General features: G+C 38.3%; 1 protein-coding gene across 7 annotated transcripts in view; it reads left to right on the top strand.

Annotated features, from left to right (window-relative positions):
* Positions 1–17300, top strand: part of ADCY1 (adenylate cyclase 1) — a 161521-nt gene that overhangs the window by 28813 nt on the left and 115408 nt on the right. The window contains exons 1-2 of one of the 7 annotated variants that reach the window (XM_038163031.1): positions 1936–3074; positions 12082–12162. The exons of 4 other annotated variants lie outside the window; for them this stretch is intronic. In XM_038163031.1, the coding sequence (XP_038018959.1) occupies positions 3063–3074; positions 12082–12162 (93 nt within the window). In that variant the 5' untranslated portion in view covers positions 1936–3062. Of the gene's footprint in view, positions 1–1935; positions 3075–11459; positions 12163–12210; positions 16214–17300 lie in introns of those variants that run through there. 2 more of the 7 variants (XM_038163014.1, XM_038163005.1) reach the window with 2 other exon arrangements.

The following is a 17300-nucleotide window of genomic DNA, read 5'->3' as shown; positions in this document are numbered from 1 at the left end:
TCAATATCCCTATTAGCACAGGTCTTTAAGGGTGGAATTGTACATAGTTTATGTAATCTGAACACAATTACAGACATATTAAGATGAATAAAGTTATTTAGAGTTCTCTTTAAAACTTGAATTTTAGTTCTTCTGCTTATTTAATTATATCAAAATAGACCCATTAGTTACTCAATATAGAAATTTGCCACTTCTAAATAAATGTGTTTGGGTTTTTTTTCAACATGCCAAAGCAAGGCAACATAGCAAATGCAACATAAAAAAAGCCAGAATTTGAAATAACTTGCAAAATGTTAGAGACATGTAGCCTGGCAATAATAATATAGCTATAATAACTAAATCTTTAGAACACAGTGTGGAAACCTAAGCTATTAAAGCAGAAAGCCTGCTATCATTCTGGCTTTCAAGTAGATACAAACATGAACCAGATTATGTGAATTGACTACTGTCAAAATTTAGTTGATTATAGAATATTTAGTTGATTATAAACTATGCATTTGGGGTTTTATTAACAGGAATTGCACTGGGGCAATTGTTATTTATGTAATGTAAATCATAGGGTTATATCTCTAAAATTGACAGAACTTCCTGTGAACACCATGGATTTAATCTCTGACTAGTGTTTTAGCTGGCGTTTAGACTTAATGAAAGATACTCCAACTTGTAGATGGAGCTAGAAGTTGGTGGAGATGCCTAAAAGTGAACAGAAGTAGTGACCCTGTGATTTTCACTAGTGTTAGTTCAGATTAATTTTTAAATAAAATACTACAGAGACAGACTTCATGTTCACAGACACAACTTTCCTTTAAGCACTACATTTCCTTTTCCTTGACTGTGCTTTTCCTACAGATTCAGTTGTTCTTCATAGTTTTTTGTCACTTTTTCCTATATAAAATCTATAGCCACTTCTGCCTTCTAATATCATCTTTCTTAGTTGGTTTTAATTCATCCCAGTTCCCCATTCTGTATTGGCATACAAGCATACACCCATTTGGTCTGACCACCTACTTTCTACACTGTTTAGATGGAACTTAACTGGTTCAAACTATTGGTTTTATTGTTTAATTTTCTTCATTGTTTCTCCCTGCAGCTATTCTTACTCTAATCTGTTGTTACTTCATCTGCTAAGATGTGTACTCTTGAGCTGTGTGGTCTTCCACCTTGTAGAAATTCCCCAGTTCTTTTGTTTTCACTCATCTTTTATTTCTTTGGCATTCATCCTGTTTGCAAAAACTCGTCCTGTTTCAAAATCACTAACTCAACACCTCCAGTTTTTAAGGGTCTTCACCGAACTTATACTATCTCCTCAGCTTTCAGGTACTGCATGATTCAATGCTTGATGCTCTTTTAAGAAGTACTTCAGATGATTTTATTGAGGAAATCAGGATCAGGTCACTGGTATTTAGTTCTGAAAGCAGGAGAACTATCTAATTAATCTGTGTAAATTAGGATCTCTCACGGAAGGGTTCATGGACTGTTAAAGAGGATATTTTGTGAGACCATTGGGACAATCACACAAGAAAATTTTTGAAGGTTTTGACATAAAACATTTTTTTAAATTATTTTTAATTACACTTCAAAATATACATAAAAACAGTCTATTAATGATAACAGTAAAGCAGAGTCTTAATTAGAATAATCTAATATGCACAATTTTTTCAGTGCCATAAAAAATAATGTAAATAATATGCAGTTGCTGCAAGAATGTATAATTCACATATATTTTTATTCTTAAGTACAGAAAGGAAAAGAAAAAAGAAAAAAATGGACAGTATCTTATTTACTGTGAAATTATATTTACTTATTTCCATTTCTGGTCTAAAATATTCCAAATGTCTGCATAATTATAATGAAGCTTTACTTCACTATCACATACATTTTCTAAATCCCCTATTGCACACTTGTAATTTCCAGGATTGTATCTGGTGTCATGATATAATGATTTAGGAACTACTTATTTCAGGAGTCTACTGTTATCAGCAGACATTAGAAAATATTAAAATGGTTGACAAGTTTTTGAATGACTAGGTAAGAAGTATTTTCATCTTTCTTTAGGCATCAAGGCTTTGTCATGGAGTAATTAACATCTCTTAGGCTCTTCTGTATATTGTATAGTATAGCCAACAGTGCTATATTTGCTTTAATCATGAACTCCTCTTAAACACATTTACATTAGCATGATTCAGCACATAGCTTTGTGATGTGTCCTCTTTTTCTCTACCTATGCAGTCTTTATGATAAAAGTCCTTTGAGACTTGTAGGGCAGTGGATCTTTTAAAAAAGTGATATCTACTTTTTGCTGTATTGGAAGGGGGTCGGGGTGAAGAAAAAGCCAAATCTCTTGTCTGTGTTCTGGTAATGCATCTTGTGTCTTTAAGAGCAGAGACTGCAGTGGAAACTGGGCAAACTAGAGCTGGTCCAAAGTAACCTCTTCCAAAATGCCCCTGTTGTGGGCATCCTGAGCACCTCCTCTTTCCAACTGCACACCTGTTGGGCATTTTGCTTGCTGTTGTAAACATAGCCAAATATAGTCCTGGATTTATTCTGCAGCTTTGAGGTCAGACAACAAGCAGACCTGGTACCAAAAGAAGGCAAAAGTACAGCAGCACTGTAGAGTACATGTCCTATTCTAAACTTATTATTTCTTTATTTGTGCAATAAAGAGAGCAATCAGCAAGAGGGTATTTATGTATAGTTAAGGAAGATATAATAAGACATTATATGACATATTACAGTAGTTGCAATTGACTTTTACTATTTTGTTACCAGTGAACACTTTGATTTGGGGCTTAACCTATTATCTCTCCTTTCTCATTTGTTTTAGACCATAAAAAGAAATATTCAGAATATTCAAAAACTCAGTTAAATGCCACTCTTGTCTTTTCCAGGGCATAAAATTCTGCTATTTGAAATCTTTTATAATATGTACATGGAAATAGCACCATTTCTCTTAAGATCCTACAATCTTAATTTGATGGACAACCTTAAGCTAACCAGAACTGAAAAGACATTCAAAGCAGAAAAGGGACCCACCAGAGAGTTTTTAAGCAGGAGGAAATTAAATGAAAGTTGGGGTGAGTTTTTGAGTATTTTGATAGCTATAGAATCCCAAGAAAACAAAACCAGAAAGACATCTTGTTCAGAATTCAAAGAATAGCATTCTGTGATCATTATCTGTTTCTTTCATTTAAAAAAAAGGATAGCCCAAACCCCTCTCTTACAAGGCAGACCAAAATATGCCATCAACAAAAAAAAAAGTAAATTAAAATAGGAAAATAACCCACAACAAACAAAAGAAAAAGAAAAAAAACCACAGTCTTAAAGACTGTGCTATTTTGGCATATCTCTCATTTTAGCCCCCTTATTATTCTTCTACTCTTCTATTCAGAGTAGGCATGTTTTAGTTCCACTTCATTGTTCTGCTTTTTTCTTTTTTTTTTTTTATTTTGCATTTTCTGCCATTTCATCCTCTTTTCGTCTAAAAAAACCCTTGATTTATATCCTGTTACACCTTCAAGTTTTTGAGTTAATACTTTATTTCCACAGTTCAACTCCATGGTTTTATATGGCTGGCATTCACAATATTCTGACTTTTTCCCAGAATCTTTTTTTTCTTTTTTTTCTTTTTTTTCTTTTTTTTTTTTTTTTTTGCATTTAAATGATGTTACATTAAAACAGAATCACAGAATCACAGAATTTCTAGTTTGGAAGAGACCTTTAAGATCATCAAGTCCAACCCATGTTCTAACACCTCAACTAGATCATGGCACCAAGTGCCACATCCAGTCTTTTTTTAAACACATCCAGAGATGGTGACTCCACCACCTCCCTGGGCAGATGATTCCAGTATTTGACCACTCTTTCTGTGAAAAACTTCCTCCTTAATTCTAGCCTGTATCTCCCTTGGTGCAGCTTGAGACTGTGTCCTCTTCTTCTGTCTGTTGTTGCCCGGAGAAAGAGACCGACCCCCAGCTCACCACAGCCACCCTTCAGGAAGTTGAAGAGAGTGATAAGGTCACCTCTGAGTCTCCTTTTCTCCAGGCTAAATAACCCCAGCTCCCTCAGTCGTTCTTCATATGGCTTGTGTTCCAAGCCCCTCACCAGCCTCGTTGCTCTCCTTTGGACACGCTCAAGCATCTCAACGTCCCTCCTAAACTGAGGGGCCCAGAACTGGACACAATACTCAAGGTGTGGCCTCACTAGTGCCGAGTGCAGGGGAAGAATGACCTCCCTGCTCCTGCTGGCCACACTATTCCTGATACTGGCCAGGATGCCATTGGCCTTCTTGGCCACCTGGGCACACTGCTGGCTCATGTTCAGCCGACTGTCAACCAGAACCCCCAGGTCCCTTTCCACCTGAGCACTGTCTAGCCACACCGTCCCCAGCCTATAACATTGCTGGGGGTTATTGTGGCCAAAGTGCAGGACTCGGCACTTGGAATTATTGAACTTCATCCCATTAGATTCTGCCCATCCATCCAACCATTCCAAGTCCCTCTGCAAAACCCTCCATCCCTCTAACAGATCAACACACGCTCCCAGCTTAGTGTCATCTGTAAATTTACTAATGAAAGACTCTAAACCCTCATCCATGTCATCAGTAAAAATATTGAACAGAACTGGCCCCAGCACAGACCCCTGAGGGACGCCACTGGTGACTGGCTGCCAGCTGGATGCAGCACCATTCACCACCATTCTCTGGGCTCAGCCATCCAGCCAGTTCCTAACCCAGCACAGAGTGCTCCTGTCCAAGCCACAGGCTGCCAGCTTATCTAGGCGTATGCTGTGGGAGACAGTGTCAAAGGCCTTGCTGAAATTCAAATAAACAACATCTACAGCCTTCCCTGCATCCACTAGGCGGGTTACCTGGTCATAAAAGGTGACCAGGTTGTTTAAACATGACCTACCCCTCCTAAACCCATGCTAGCTGGTTCTGATACCCTGGCCATCCTGTAAATTCTGTGTGATGGCACTTAATATAAACTGTTCCATTGTTTTGCCTGGTACTGAGGTCAGGCTGACTGGTCTATAATTACCAGGATCCTCCTTTGCACCCTTTTTGTGAATGGGTGTCACATTGGCCAGCTTCCAGTCATCCGGAACCTCACCAGTGAGCCAGGACTGTTGGTAAATGATGGAGAGTGGCTTTGCAAGCTCATCTGCCAGCTCTCTCATTACCCTGGGGTGGATCCTGTCTGGTCCCATAGATTTATGAACATACAAGCATTTCAGTAGTTCTTTGACTGCCTCCTCTTGGGTAATGAGGGGACCATTCTGCTCCCTGACACCATCAACCAGCCCAGGCAGGCAGGTGTCTTGAAGGCAAGTCATCTTCCCACTAAAAACTGAGGCAAAGTAGGCATTAAGCACTTCTGCCTTCTCTTCATCTGCAGATACTAAGTTCCCTCCCTTGTCCAATACAGAATAAAGGCTGGTCTTACCCTTCCTTCTAGCATTAATGTATTTGTAAAAACATTTTTTATTATCCTTTACAGAAGTTGCCATTCTAAGTTCAAACTGAGCTTTGGCCTCCCTAATTTTTTTCCTGCAAGCTCTAGCAGCCCTCTTAAATACTTCCTTAGAGACCTGACCCTCCTTCCAAAGCTGATACATCCTCTTTTTATTCCTAAGTTCCTCCAAAACCTCCTTGCCTAGCCAGGCTGGACGTTTACCCCGCTGACTTATCTTTCGGTACACAGGGAGAGTCTGTTCCTGTGCCCTCAAGATCTCTGTTTTGAGGCATGCCCACTTTTCCTGAACTCCTTTGTTTTTAAGGGCTGCTTCCCAAGGGACGCTCTGAATAAGTCTCCTAAACAAGCCAAAGTCTGCCCTCCAGAAGTCCAGTGCAAGAGTCTTACTGATGCTCCTCCTGACTTCACCAAATATTTTTGAGAACTTTATAATTTCATGATCACTGAGCCCCAAGCGACCTCTAACCACCACATCTCCCACCAGCCCATCTCTATTTGCAAACAGCAGATCTAACATAGTCCCTCCCCTGGTGGGTTCCCCCACCAGCTGCAACAAAAAGTTGTCCTCCATACACTCTAAGAATTTCCTGGACTGCCTCTTTTCTGCTGTATTAAGTTCCCAGCAGATGTCTGGTAGGTGGAAGTCACCCACAAGAACAAGGGCTGATGATCCTGAAACATTACCTAGCTGCTTATAGAATAAGTCACCTACCTCTTCTTCCTGGTTGGGTGGACGATAACAGACTACCAGTAGGGTGTCAGCCTTGTTGGCCTTCCCCTTAATTCTTACCCATAGACATTCAACTCCATCTTCCTTAGTTTCAATTTCTACGGCATCAAAAGTCTGCTTAATATAAAGGGCCAACCCTCCACCGTACTTCTTCTTTCCTGTCTCTTCTGAAGAGCTTGTAGCCATCCAGTGCAGTACTCCAGCTATGTGAGTCATCCCACCATGTTTCCGTGATGGCAACTGCATCATAGCTCTGCAGTTGCACCATGGCCTCCAGCTCTTCTTGTTTGTTGCCCAAGCTGCATGCATTGGTATACATGCACCTCAGCTGGGCTACTGACTTCACCCCAACTTAGCCTTGCAACCCTTGAGCCTGCTTCCAGATAGCTCAGCTGCAGCCCCTTCCCCCTTCAAACCTAGTTTAAAGCCCTCTCAATGAGGTCTGCCAGTTCATGAGCTAAAAACCTTTTGCCCTTAACAGAGAGATGTATCCCATCTGGTTCCAGCAGAGCAGATGCTGTAAAAGTTTCCCCATGATCAAAGAATCCAAAATTTTGCCGATGACACCAACCCTTAAGCCACTTGTTGATGATGCGGATTCTCCTGTTTCTTTCATCATTTTCCGCCGCCACCAAAGGGACTGAGCAGAACACTACCTGTGCTCCTGTCCTATCAACTACCTGACCCAGTACCCTAAAGTCCTTTCTAATTGCCTTGACATTCCTCTTTTCAACCTCATCACTGCCAGCCTGGAGTATCAGCAGTGGGTAATAATCAGAGGGCTGAATCAGCCCAGGAAGTCTCTCAGTGATATTTTGTACCCGGGCTCCAGGGAGGCAACAGACATCCCCAGAACATGTACACACAACAAGACAATCATGTAATGCAAGAATTTATTAGTCTTGTGCCCTTATGATATGTCTTTCAAAACACTCTGTTGCTCACAAAATTGGCAAACTGTTATTTCTGAGGTCCTGATCCAGCAATGAGGTTTGTATGAATCAGTTTGGAATGCTACCCGAACTCTCAACCATGGAATCATGCCTTCATTTTATAGCACACACAGGATACTTTTATCCTAAACCTTTAGAATTTTTTTGGCTTCTCTTGAAAAAAAATTGACTGATTGATTAAATTGTTAATTACAATAATTAGACAGAGGAATATTCTCTTGTGGTCCTAATCAGTCTGTCCATCAAGTGCAAATGTGACCAGAATTTGTTTTGTTAAATCTCCTATCAATTCCCTGTTTAATCAGTTTCTTAGTGACATATGATATAGCTGGCTTCTCATTGCAAAAATAATTTTCAAAGTTGAACAAGAAAATGGCTGACATTCTCCATTTCTTCTTAAGCTGCCCCTTTAACTCTGACAGTATTAAAGCTGTCAAGTGCCAACATTGACAGAAGACACTGTAGCTTGAATGACCCTGCAGAGTGAAAATCGTATTATCTGTAAAGACAGCTCTTGCAAGTTGTAAAGCACAATGGGGAGAAAAGTAACTGGGCTCTGTGCAGTAGAACATGATTTCCTCAAGGCAAGCACTTTCATCTTTTCAGGACAATTGACCAGAAGTGACATCATTCACCAACTGCATCAAATGTCTGTATGGAGACCAAAAAAAGTGATACAAGAGGACAGTAGTCAGGTCTAGCTGCAAATAGTGCAAGGGGAAACTGACTTAGATCTGTTTAGTACTGATGCAGTTATGTTTTTATTTTAACAGTGCCCAGACAGCCAGGGCAACAGGACATGCACTTTTTCCTCTCTTTATCTCCATCTGGCTTCATTCATCTGGTAAAGGACCAGGTGTTTCACCAGTGAGGGAAAACCAAGTCCTCATAGTTTAGTCATTCAATTTAATGTCAAGGTAATTTGTTAGAAGACTTCTGTATACTTCTGGACATTTTGGGAGCAAACATTTTTTAGTGGCATGAAATAAATGTGAAGTTCCATACTTGATATGGAGCTGTGTACCTGACACTGCTTGGGTCACCAAAAATTACTTGAATTTGTTATATAGGATCTAAAGTAATGCATTTCAGCATGATTTCTCAACAATTACTTCATTACAGTGTAATATTTGGACAGCTTCTTGAGTTGAATCTGTGTTTATTTTCTCATCTGTGATATGTCTGTGATTATACCTAACTGACACACACTGACTTGGGAACCTGATTGTTTCCATGGCTGTCTCCCAGACCTTGAAAATGTACCATGAAGCTAAATTCAAAAAAGGCACTTACAGGTTTTAGGGATTGATGTTGCATTTCCTAGGTTTTATACACCAACTCTCCACTTGCAAAATTCAAGTCCTCTTTGGAAATACCCTGTGTACAGCACAGAGCACCATTTCAGTACCAGGTAGATGGTTCAGTGGCTGTGCAGCACATAGAGCAAGCCTGGGGATACTATTTCATCCCCAGCAGCACAGTTCCTAGGCTTGACAAGTCCAAGCTTGAACACTAGAGAACAGAGCTCAGACTCAGAAAACCCATGTTTTTTTCACCAGCTCTATCACTGGCTGGCAGAATAGCCCTCTGCCTCAGCAAGGTTTATTGGCAAAACTCCATATCACACTTTTGAGCTTTCACAGAAAATGCTTTGAAAACTAAACTAAAGCTGCTGAGAGGTCCTAAGTGAAAAGCTGGAAGTGTGTTCCAGCTCAAAACATAACTGTCACTCTTCAGAAAGCCAGGCCCTGCAAGGGGCACATTGTGGATATTTTATGTGTGTAACCACATTGTGTATATTTTATGTGTGTAACCAGATCATGCCACAGCAGCATGAGGTGACAGTGAGTTTACTCCAAGGGTGGCACACAATGGGCTGCGAAGGGTGTATGGCATGGATCCCAGGAAAGGGGCTGTCCCACTCAGACTGGGCAGTTATCCTCTTTAGGTTGTTACAGGTGCAATCTGAAAATGTGTCTGCACTTGCTGAACTGAAACCATGGCCTCATTCTGCTGCTGTAGTCTAAGAGCTGTACTCTAGATAAGAAATGCTTCCTGTCTGCAGCAGCCAGCACCAGAATAAACCTGCTGTTTCTCAACCATGCACAGGACTCAAATGAAAAAAAACTTCACTTATGATTTGAAGGTCCAGTCACCTAGCAACTATGGTACCACTAAAGATTTCGAACTAGCTTGGATTGTATATCCCCACAATCTTGATGTATTTAGTTACTGCAGCTTAAAAAAAAGGATAGATTGATTCTTGTGGGGGTAAGGAACAATGGATTCCATATAGTAAATGGAAATAAATTTTGGACAACAGATTGCTGCACTATGCTCTAATAGAAAAACATAGCATTATACTAACTAATAAGAAAAGGGGAAAAAGCTGAGAATTTGGGTTGATATAGGATAACTTCAGAGGCTGGTGACATGACTCTGTGAAGTTATTAGCACACACAAATAAATAAAAATATTGGCCACAATTTCTATAGAAATTATTTGTAATGGCTTTGGCAACATATTCCAAGTATTTTGTGATACATAGCAGCTATTCATCATGCTTCAGAGCAAATGCAATGTCAAAAACCCCAAACCCATAGCAAACTTCCTAATGTACAAAAGTGTATACTAGTATACTTCCAGTACTGAGGAACTGAGGGCTTTGTTGTATGATGGCTTAAAATACACTGCAAAAGAACGCAACAGCTAAATCAGGAAAGAAATATATGTAACTGCCCTGGTTCCAGCTAGGAAAGGGTTAATGTTTGCAGTAGCCACAAGAGGTTATTCTATTCCACCTCCCATCATTGCCAGGGGCAGGAGTACTCTCATGCTCAGGGTATTGCTGGTGGTGAACAATTGTGTCTGAATCATCTCCTGTGCACTCTGTCAGTGATATTACTGCTGTTACCATGCTTATTTCATTGCTGTTTCTGGTAAATTGTTCCTATCTCCACCAATCATCTTTGCTTTTTGTCCCTCCAATTCTCTCCAGCTGCTGCAGGAGGACAGGGAGGGGAAGGAGGGAGTGAGAGAGTTTGCACATGGCTTGGAGTATTTTTGCATAGTTTGGAGTGTTTTGGTGAGAACACTAAATTGAGGAATACCATTTCTAAACCATGTCAGTAACATTTGCCTGTATCTTCTGAGGACTAAGAAATACATGTGATGTGACACATAAGGCATTAGCAAGAATATTTTGGTGTTTTTCTGGGTAGCTCATATTTCTAGAGATGGAAGAGACTGAGACCATATTATTGTGTTTAAGGTATGTGTTGTTCTGTGAACCTGTTACACTCCAGAGTGCAGTACACAGTAAGAGCAAGAGAAACCTATAGCTGAGGTATCACATCTGTCATATCTTCTCTGAGAGGCATTCACAGACTCTGATATACTGAAAAACTGTGAAAAGCCAGTTCTTCCTGTACTCCCAGAAAGTAATATGGATGACTAGGAATTTTTTTTTCCCTCACAGGTAATATTCTTCAGATTTTCTCTTTTGAATAGTGCCGCTTCTGTGGGCTTTGGAGAGAGTTTTTGCTTTATCTAGACATAACCTCCACTTACCTGTCTGAAGTTCTAGTTTGATATATGGGAATATTGTTCATACTAACATCAGTTGGGCTTGTGCATATAAATATGAGACCAAGAGAAATAACTAATTTTGTTCACATGATGTCAGTAACACACGTGTATCAGTAGGTACACATTTTATATAAAAAACAGGGATCAGGTGGAGACAAAAAATACCTTTTTTTTTTTTTATATCTGAAGTGCAACAGCATAGTGCTTACCATTGGGAAGTTTCAAACAGTACTGTTGCAATTTTGCCAGCCATTTGTAAAAGAATATTGCTGTGTGCTTTGGTCTTTTATTTTTTCCCAGAAGTACAGCTTTTATGAAATAATTCATTATTTGGAAAAGTTTGAAGTAATTTAGAGGTTATACTTAAAGATATTTCAGCCTGTATTTTCCATCCAGTCTTTTATTTCTTTTATCTAAAATTTCATATATCAGTGCTCTATTGTAGGTTACCTGTAAATCTTTTGTATAGTTCTTTTCAAATTCCCTAAAAATCAGCTTTCTTTCTTCATTAAAAAAGCAGGAAAGAACAAAAGTTCTTGTGCTGCTTTCCGTCTTTCTAACAAGAAAATCACAAAACTAAACAACCCCCCAAAAAACAACAAACCACAAAAAACCCCAAAAAATAAACAAAAAAACCTACCAAACAAAAACAAAAAATCCCCCTCAAACCAACCAAAAAAAAAAAAAAAAAAAAACAACAAAAACCCCAACCCAAACCCAGAAGTCTTGATACATCAAAACAGAGATTTAATTTATTGCTATTGGGAAAGGTATAAATGATGGAATTGTGAATTCCTTTCAGAAATTCCCTAAGAAAGGCACAGAATTTAAGAATCTCAAAAAGAGGCCAAAATTAATGCCATAGATTCACTTCATTACTTGAGTGAGGGTATTGATGAGGAGAAAGCTGCCACTTTGCAACTTCATCGCAATAAATATTTGGTATCTTGCATAATCATAGTTATATTTATCAGAATTATTTTAAGTTTCAGTGCTGCATAACGTTTATGATTCAAAATTTATGATTCAATCAGCTCTACTTTTGCTATTCCATCGTAAGTCTGTGCTACCTAATCTCAGAGGTAAATGCTTTGGGCAGGATAAACAGCCAACAGTCTATAACGTGGGAGGGAGGTGCACTAACTTTTCTCCCAGAGCATGCTTCCAAGCTAAAAGGGCATATCCTTTGGACAATGATGGAACAAATTACATTTTTAACACTGGTGTGTTTGATGGCTCTCAGTGACTCTGCTTTTGTAGAGGGAACTTTTAAAAAAAGGTGTATGGCATGTACTTTAAACAATTTTTTAAAATTATGTCTTTTACTTTGGTCAAACAGGTATGCAAACAAACGGGGAGACATAAAGTGGATTTCTGCAATTACACATTGTGTGTGCACACTTCAGAAAAACTGGCTGTGGTTAGTGTACTTAGCATCCTTGATATCGTAATAATTTCACTTTACTTGTATGGTTATAGACATCCCAGTGCTACTGTCTTTTCCTTAACAGTGACCCCTGCACTCATTGTCACTGAAATAACTGTTACTAATCTCCTTTTAGAGTATGCTGTAGATTCAGGAGGTTACAAATGAGTGCAGAAACCATGTGAATAGCACAGCAGAACAGAATTTCCTTAGCATATGACATAAGCCAGCTGGAACCAAAAATTTACCAAAATAATAGAGGGCTGGTTTTTTTCAAAATGGGAATACATTTATTTGGAGAAAAATTGTTCAGCTGCCTCCTCTGGTAGGAGGGTTCTTTTTTGGAAACTGTCAGGAACTAGGGAGAAGTTCTCTTTCCTCTCTTACACTACTTCAGTAATCAGAGGGAGCAGATTTGGTAATTAACCATGCTCAAAACATTTCAAAATGAGTTGACTAAATAAATTCCAAACTTAACAACACCATGTCAGAATCAAGAGCTGGTTGTGCATTCTCCTCTGTACAGTCTAGCACTGTAAATAAAGCACTGCTCTAATGCTAGTATTTTCCACAACAGGAGAAACTATTTTTGTTTAAACTCTCATTCATGAAACCGACAATTTTCATAAAGAGCAGTCTTGCCTTGCTTTTCAAGGGTCTTAGTTATAGAAGCACTAACTCATTTTTGTAAGCTGTTCACAACTCCTTCTTTAGAGACATTCCTCACAATAGACATTCATTCACATTTTAAAGTAATGCATTGTCGTATCTCAAAGTATTTTGACAGAATGAGTAAATATTATATTATCCTAACAAGAACAACAGTAGCGGCACAGGAATCACATGCAGTAAAATTAAATTAGTGGAAAAAACTGGAAGTAGAGTTTAGACATATCATACCTCCCATCAAGTATCTAAGGATTAAAAGAAATACAGAAATTGCATTGATGTTTCCTTTTCCAGCAAATTTCAAAATTCATATGGAAATGCTGGCCATATCTCCTACATGTTCCACTGTACTTCATGAGTTGTCATGAGAACTCATGCTTCTGAAAATAAATGAAATATTGATATTAGCTACTAAATTATAGCTCTGGGAGTGGTAACTATTGAAGTCCTACTTACACCACAACTCCATGTTTTAGAAAGCGCAAGGAAATTCTGAGGGATCCTCCTCAAGTTTCCTTTTTTTATTATTTAGCCTATTAGCCTATTATTTAGATTATTTGGGTGCTTCAATAACCATCCATGTGAATACCACTTTGTAGAAAAATTTTCTGTGATCCAGAAGTCACATCTTTTTGAAACAGCCACATTTTTTTCTGAGATAATTTTGTAGTAAAAACAGAAACCTACTCTGCAGTGAAAACCAGCTTTAATTTTGAACCATCTACTATGCAACTCTTAACCTGAGAACAGAATGTCTACTGTGTAAACAGAGTCCTCTCAAAAGAAAAATAATAATATGTAGAAGAATTTAATTGAGAAAGAGCAAGTGCACCCATGAAAGCACACATGAGCATTCTTACTTTGAAAGAAAAAGGAGAGAATAAATCCTGTCTGGAACAGGGAAAAAAGTTTCAAAAGACTCATCAAAGAGTCTCTCAACTAATCCTGTGGGAGACAAGAAGAGGGAGATGAATCTGGGGAATAAAAAGGAGATCTTTTATTAAAATCCTCACTCAAGCCCTGTGTATGCATATGCGTGTTATATGTGTCTGCTGCTAGAATTAGTTGCTCACTCCTTGGTGGGTGTTGCTGCATTGCACTGTTCAAGTTCCCTTCCAAAAGTAAATTGAGACCCAAAAAATGCAATGGAGAAATAAACAAGAGAGACAGACATTTGGTTGTAACAGCTGCAGGAGGTTCCAGCCTCCAGGCAGCCCATAAAGATTAGCTATATTGGAAGTCTGCCTTTGATAACACCCTCACACAAGTAAAGATGCCAGAATTCATCCTCTGGCAGGGAGTGTAACTGACTAAGGACCAGAGAATCTTAAAGCTCAGAATGTTCATACTGAAATGCTGCAATAGGCAGAATGCAGGATACAAGATTCACTGACAGTGACTAAAAATAATTTTGGAAACATGCTTTCATGACCCTGATAACCTTTTTGTATTCTGGCTGACCTGTAATCTTATTATGGGTTGAAATAATTACATTTTTTTAAAGTTTGCAGCATAAAATTATCTTTGAACCATTTTGTGTTGCATCAAGTAAAATAGTTTTTTGGTAGTTTTTTAAATAGAAAGTGATGGTGAAACCTGAAGAGCACTAAGCAGCAGTATAGTAAATAATGTAGGAATGACCTAAAATGAAAATCCTTGATATTTCAGCACTTCTGAATGTCTTAGTACTTTTTCAATGCTCCTTAGTTTTAACAGCAAGTCTCACAATTTTTCCTGGAATTATGGGACATAATGTATGATTTATATATATGTATATATATGTGTGTGTGTGTGTGTGTGTGTGTGTAGGTAAAAAGTACAAATTAAAATGAAAGGACTAGAAAATGGCACACATTTGAGAAACCTAGAGAGAAAGACTAGAATTTTCTTGTAATTGGGGGAAAAATAGTAATTAAGTAGAAACAGGTTATGGAGGAAAGGAACTCTTACCTCAGGAGACAATCTGCCCTACTTTCTTTTCTCACATTGTGAAATCTATGAATCTTTTACTTGCTTTATCGCTTTCCTGATTCCCTGTAGGCTAGAGCTGACAGCTTAGCCTCTGTTTTATCTTAAACTGTTCAAAGCATGTCAGAAAATTGCTTACCCTGCTGAGCCTGAAAGTAGCAGGAGCCCACCTACTGGTTACCCCTAGACCAGGTGATCTCTGTTGCTTGAGTGAAATCATAATGATAGTCCCAAAACAGTTGGCAGATTGTTACAATATATGGTCTTTTAATGCTTCCAGTTGCAATCCAGAAACTGAATTGACTTTTTTCTTTTTTATTGTTTGTAGAGGTAATTATTTATGTGTTGAGCCACTCTGATATCAGCACAAAAAGATAGGTTTTCACTCTGTGTTATTACCAGCTGTTTTGTATATGGACAGTCAAGTAGTTGCACTGTCTGTAACTGTCAGCTCTGTTCATTCTGTGGGCTTTCTTCACTGTCTTTGAATACAACCTTTAAAAATCCTTTCTATTTTTATACCATTGCACGTGAAGAATTAGCTTTAAAATACACTGTTGTCACTTAACTTTGGTGTGATAAAATGCAAAGATAAGGTGAGTGTGGTCATATTCATGTCTACAAAAATAGGATTCCACTGGAATTTCTACAGTTATTTCATTTTAGTAGGTGTTAGCTTGTGATAAAAAATTGATGTACCTCAAACAGTTCTCTGTGATCAAGCAAAATGAACCAGATGGGAATTGCAGACTATTTATGCTGAGCCTGTATCATGAAATAATATGCTCGTGTACTGCATTTCATCTTCAAAATTTTACTATCTGTATTGTCATCTGAAGGAGCATATAAGTAAGTGGTATATAAGATTGTGAGTTTAAAATTCATCTGAATGCAGATGTACCTGCATTTTGCCATTCTTGGAAGGAAGCTATAATGCCATTCTTCACTGCTTTTAGCTCTTGTGAGATAATTGTTTCCTTTTTGATAACTGAGGGGGAAAGTACCACAAATGCTAGGCACAGCTACTTTTATTGTGACAAGTCATCTTTGGATTTTGTGCTGGTGAGAATATTTGGAGGGAATTTGTTGTTGATGTCCTGTTAACTAATAACAACCAAGTTTGAAGATAAAAGTTAGAGGACTAGAGGACTTTTACGGACCATGAAGGTCTGTAAAACTGACCCAGAATGAGTCTTTCAATTCTTCCCACTGTTCTGAGTTAAGAGGTAGGATGTTCATTACCTTTAGTTCTACACATCAGAAATTTCTTGCTTATTTTTTCAGAGTGGAACATTTCCCAAAGTCTCTCCAAAAACATCAGGGATGCCATTTTGGATCTTTGTTTACCATTTTGGCTTACCATAAAGCCTTCAACCCTAGTCTTGTTAAGGACGCATTCTCTGCAACAGTCAGTGGTTTTATTTTTCTTAAAATTTGATTATGTTTGATTCATTATACTGTACAAACTGACTCATTATACTGTACAAACAAAAGAAATTGTGTCCTCTCCAATTTATGCTGGTAGATCATGCAACAGTAGAGGTGCATTACCTTGAAATGTATACCTTGAAAAAGGAAACAAATGTCAGTTATACAGTCTTTTTCAACAGTTTTAGTTGCATAGGAATTTAACATGAATTGTGTTACTTGCTGTAATGTCTTTCTTTGCTCTTATTTTGCTCACTCTTGGCCAGTTTAAATGCCAGCTCATTTCTGATTTTTGGGAATTTGTGAGTCCCACAAATCCTTATTATGATGTTGTTGTAGGCTCTAGGGTATATAAGGATACTGGGACTGAAAAGACACTGGGTAAAAAGGCACTACTTCCTCCTAAATAAATAGACATTGCATTGCAGAAATTATAATCTGAAGACATGTTTCAGAGATGTGGTGAGAAACTTGGACAGAATTGCCTTTGATACAGAGGTTGTGTACAAACCACTGTTCAGTTATTTATGTTAGTTAAGTAACTTTATCACTTATTGTTAAAACATTTAAAAATCCCAGAAAGGCAGTTGAGTAATTTTTGTGTCCTTCACAAAAACACTGTTTACAGAAGTAGTTGCAAACTAATTCGTGGTCGCTGAGTATTGCATAGTGGTGGGCCTTGGGTTGTGCTGAGGGCCATCATCTGAAAGGACTCAGCGCCTTCTGAGAGATCTGCTGCAGGATAGCATCAACGATATTTTGGATGATTTCTCAAATAGTACAATATGGTTGCTAACAGTGGATAAGGGAAGAGAAACAGATTTTTCAAATGCAAACTACACAATATGAAAGCTTGGGGTACCTAAGCACACATTTTTTGCAGTCACAGGTTTGTCAGTCCCTGTCCTCTCCACTATTAAAAAAGAGACAATGATGTCTCTACTTTACAAAGGCATAGGAAAACTATTTCAGTTTTCAGGGTATATTTGAACAAATACTGATGATACTGCCCTCCTTATTAGATGGACATATCTACCAATGGACTGATGAAAGAAATGATGATGAAT

Source organism: Motacilla alba, chromosome 2 (genome assembly GCF_015832195.1).
Source record: "Motacilla alba alba isolate MOTALB_02 chromosome 2, Motacilla_alba_V1.0_pri, whole genome shotgun sequence".
NCBI lineage: Eukaryota > Metazoa > Chordata > Aves > Passeriformes > Motacillidae > Motacilla > Motacilla alba.
This window is presented reverse-complemented; position numbering and strand designations above follow the sequence as displayed.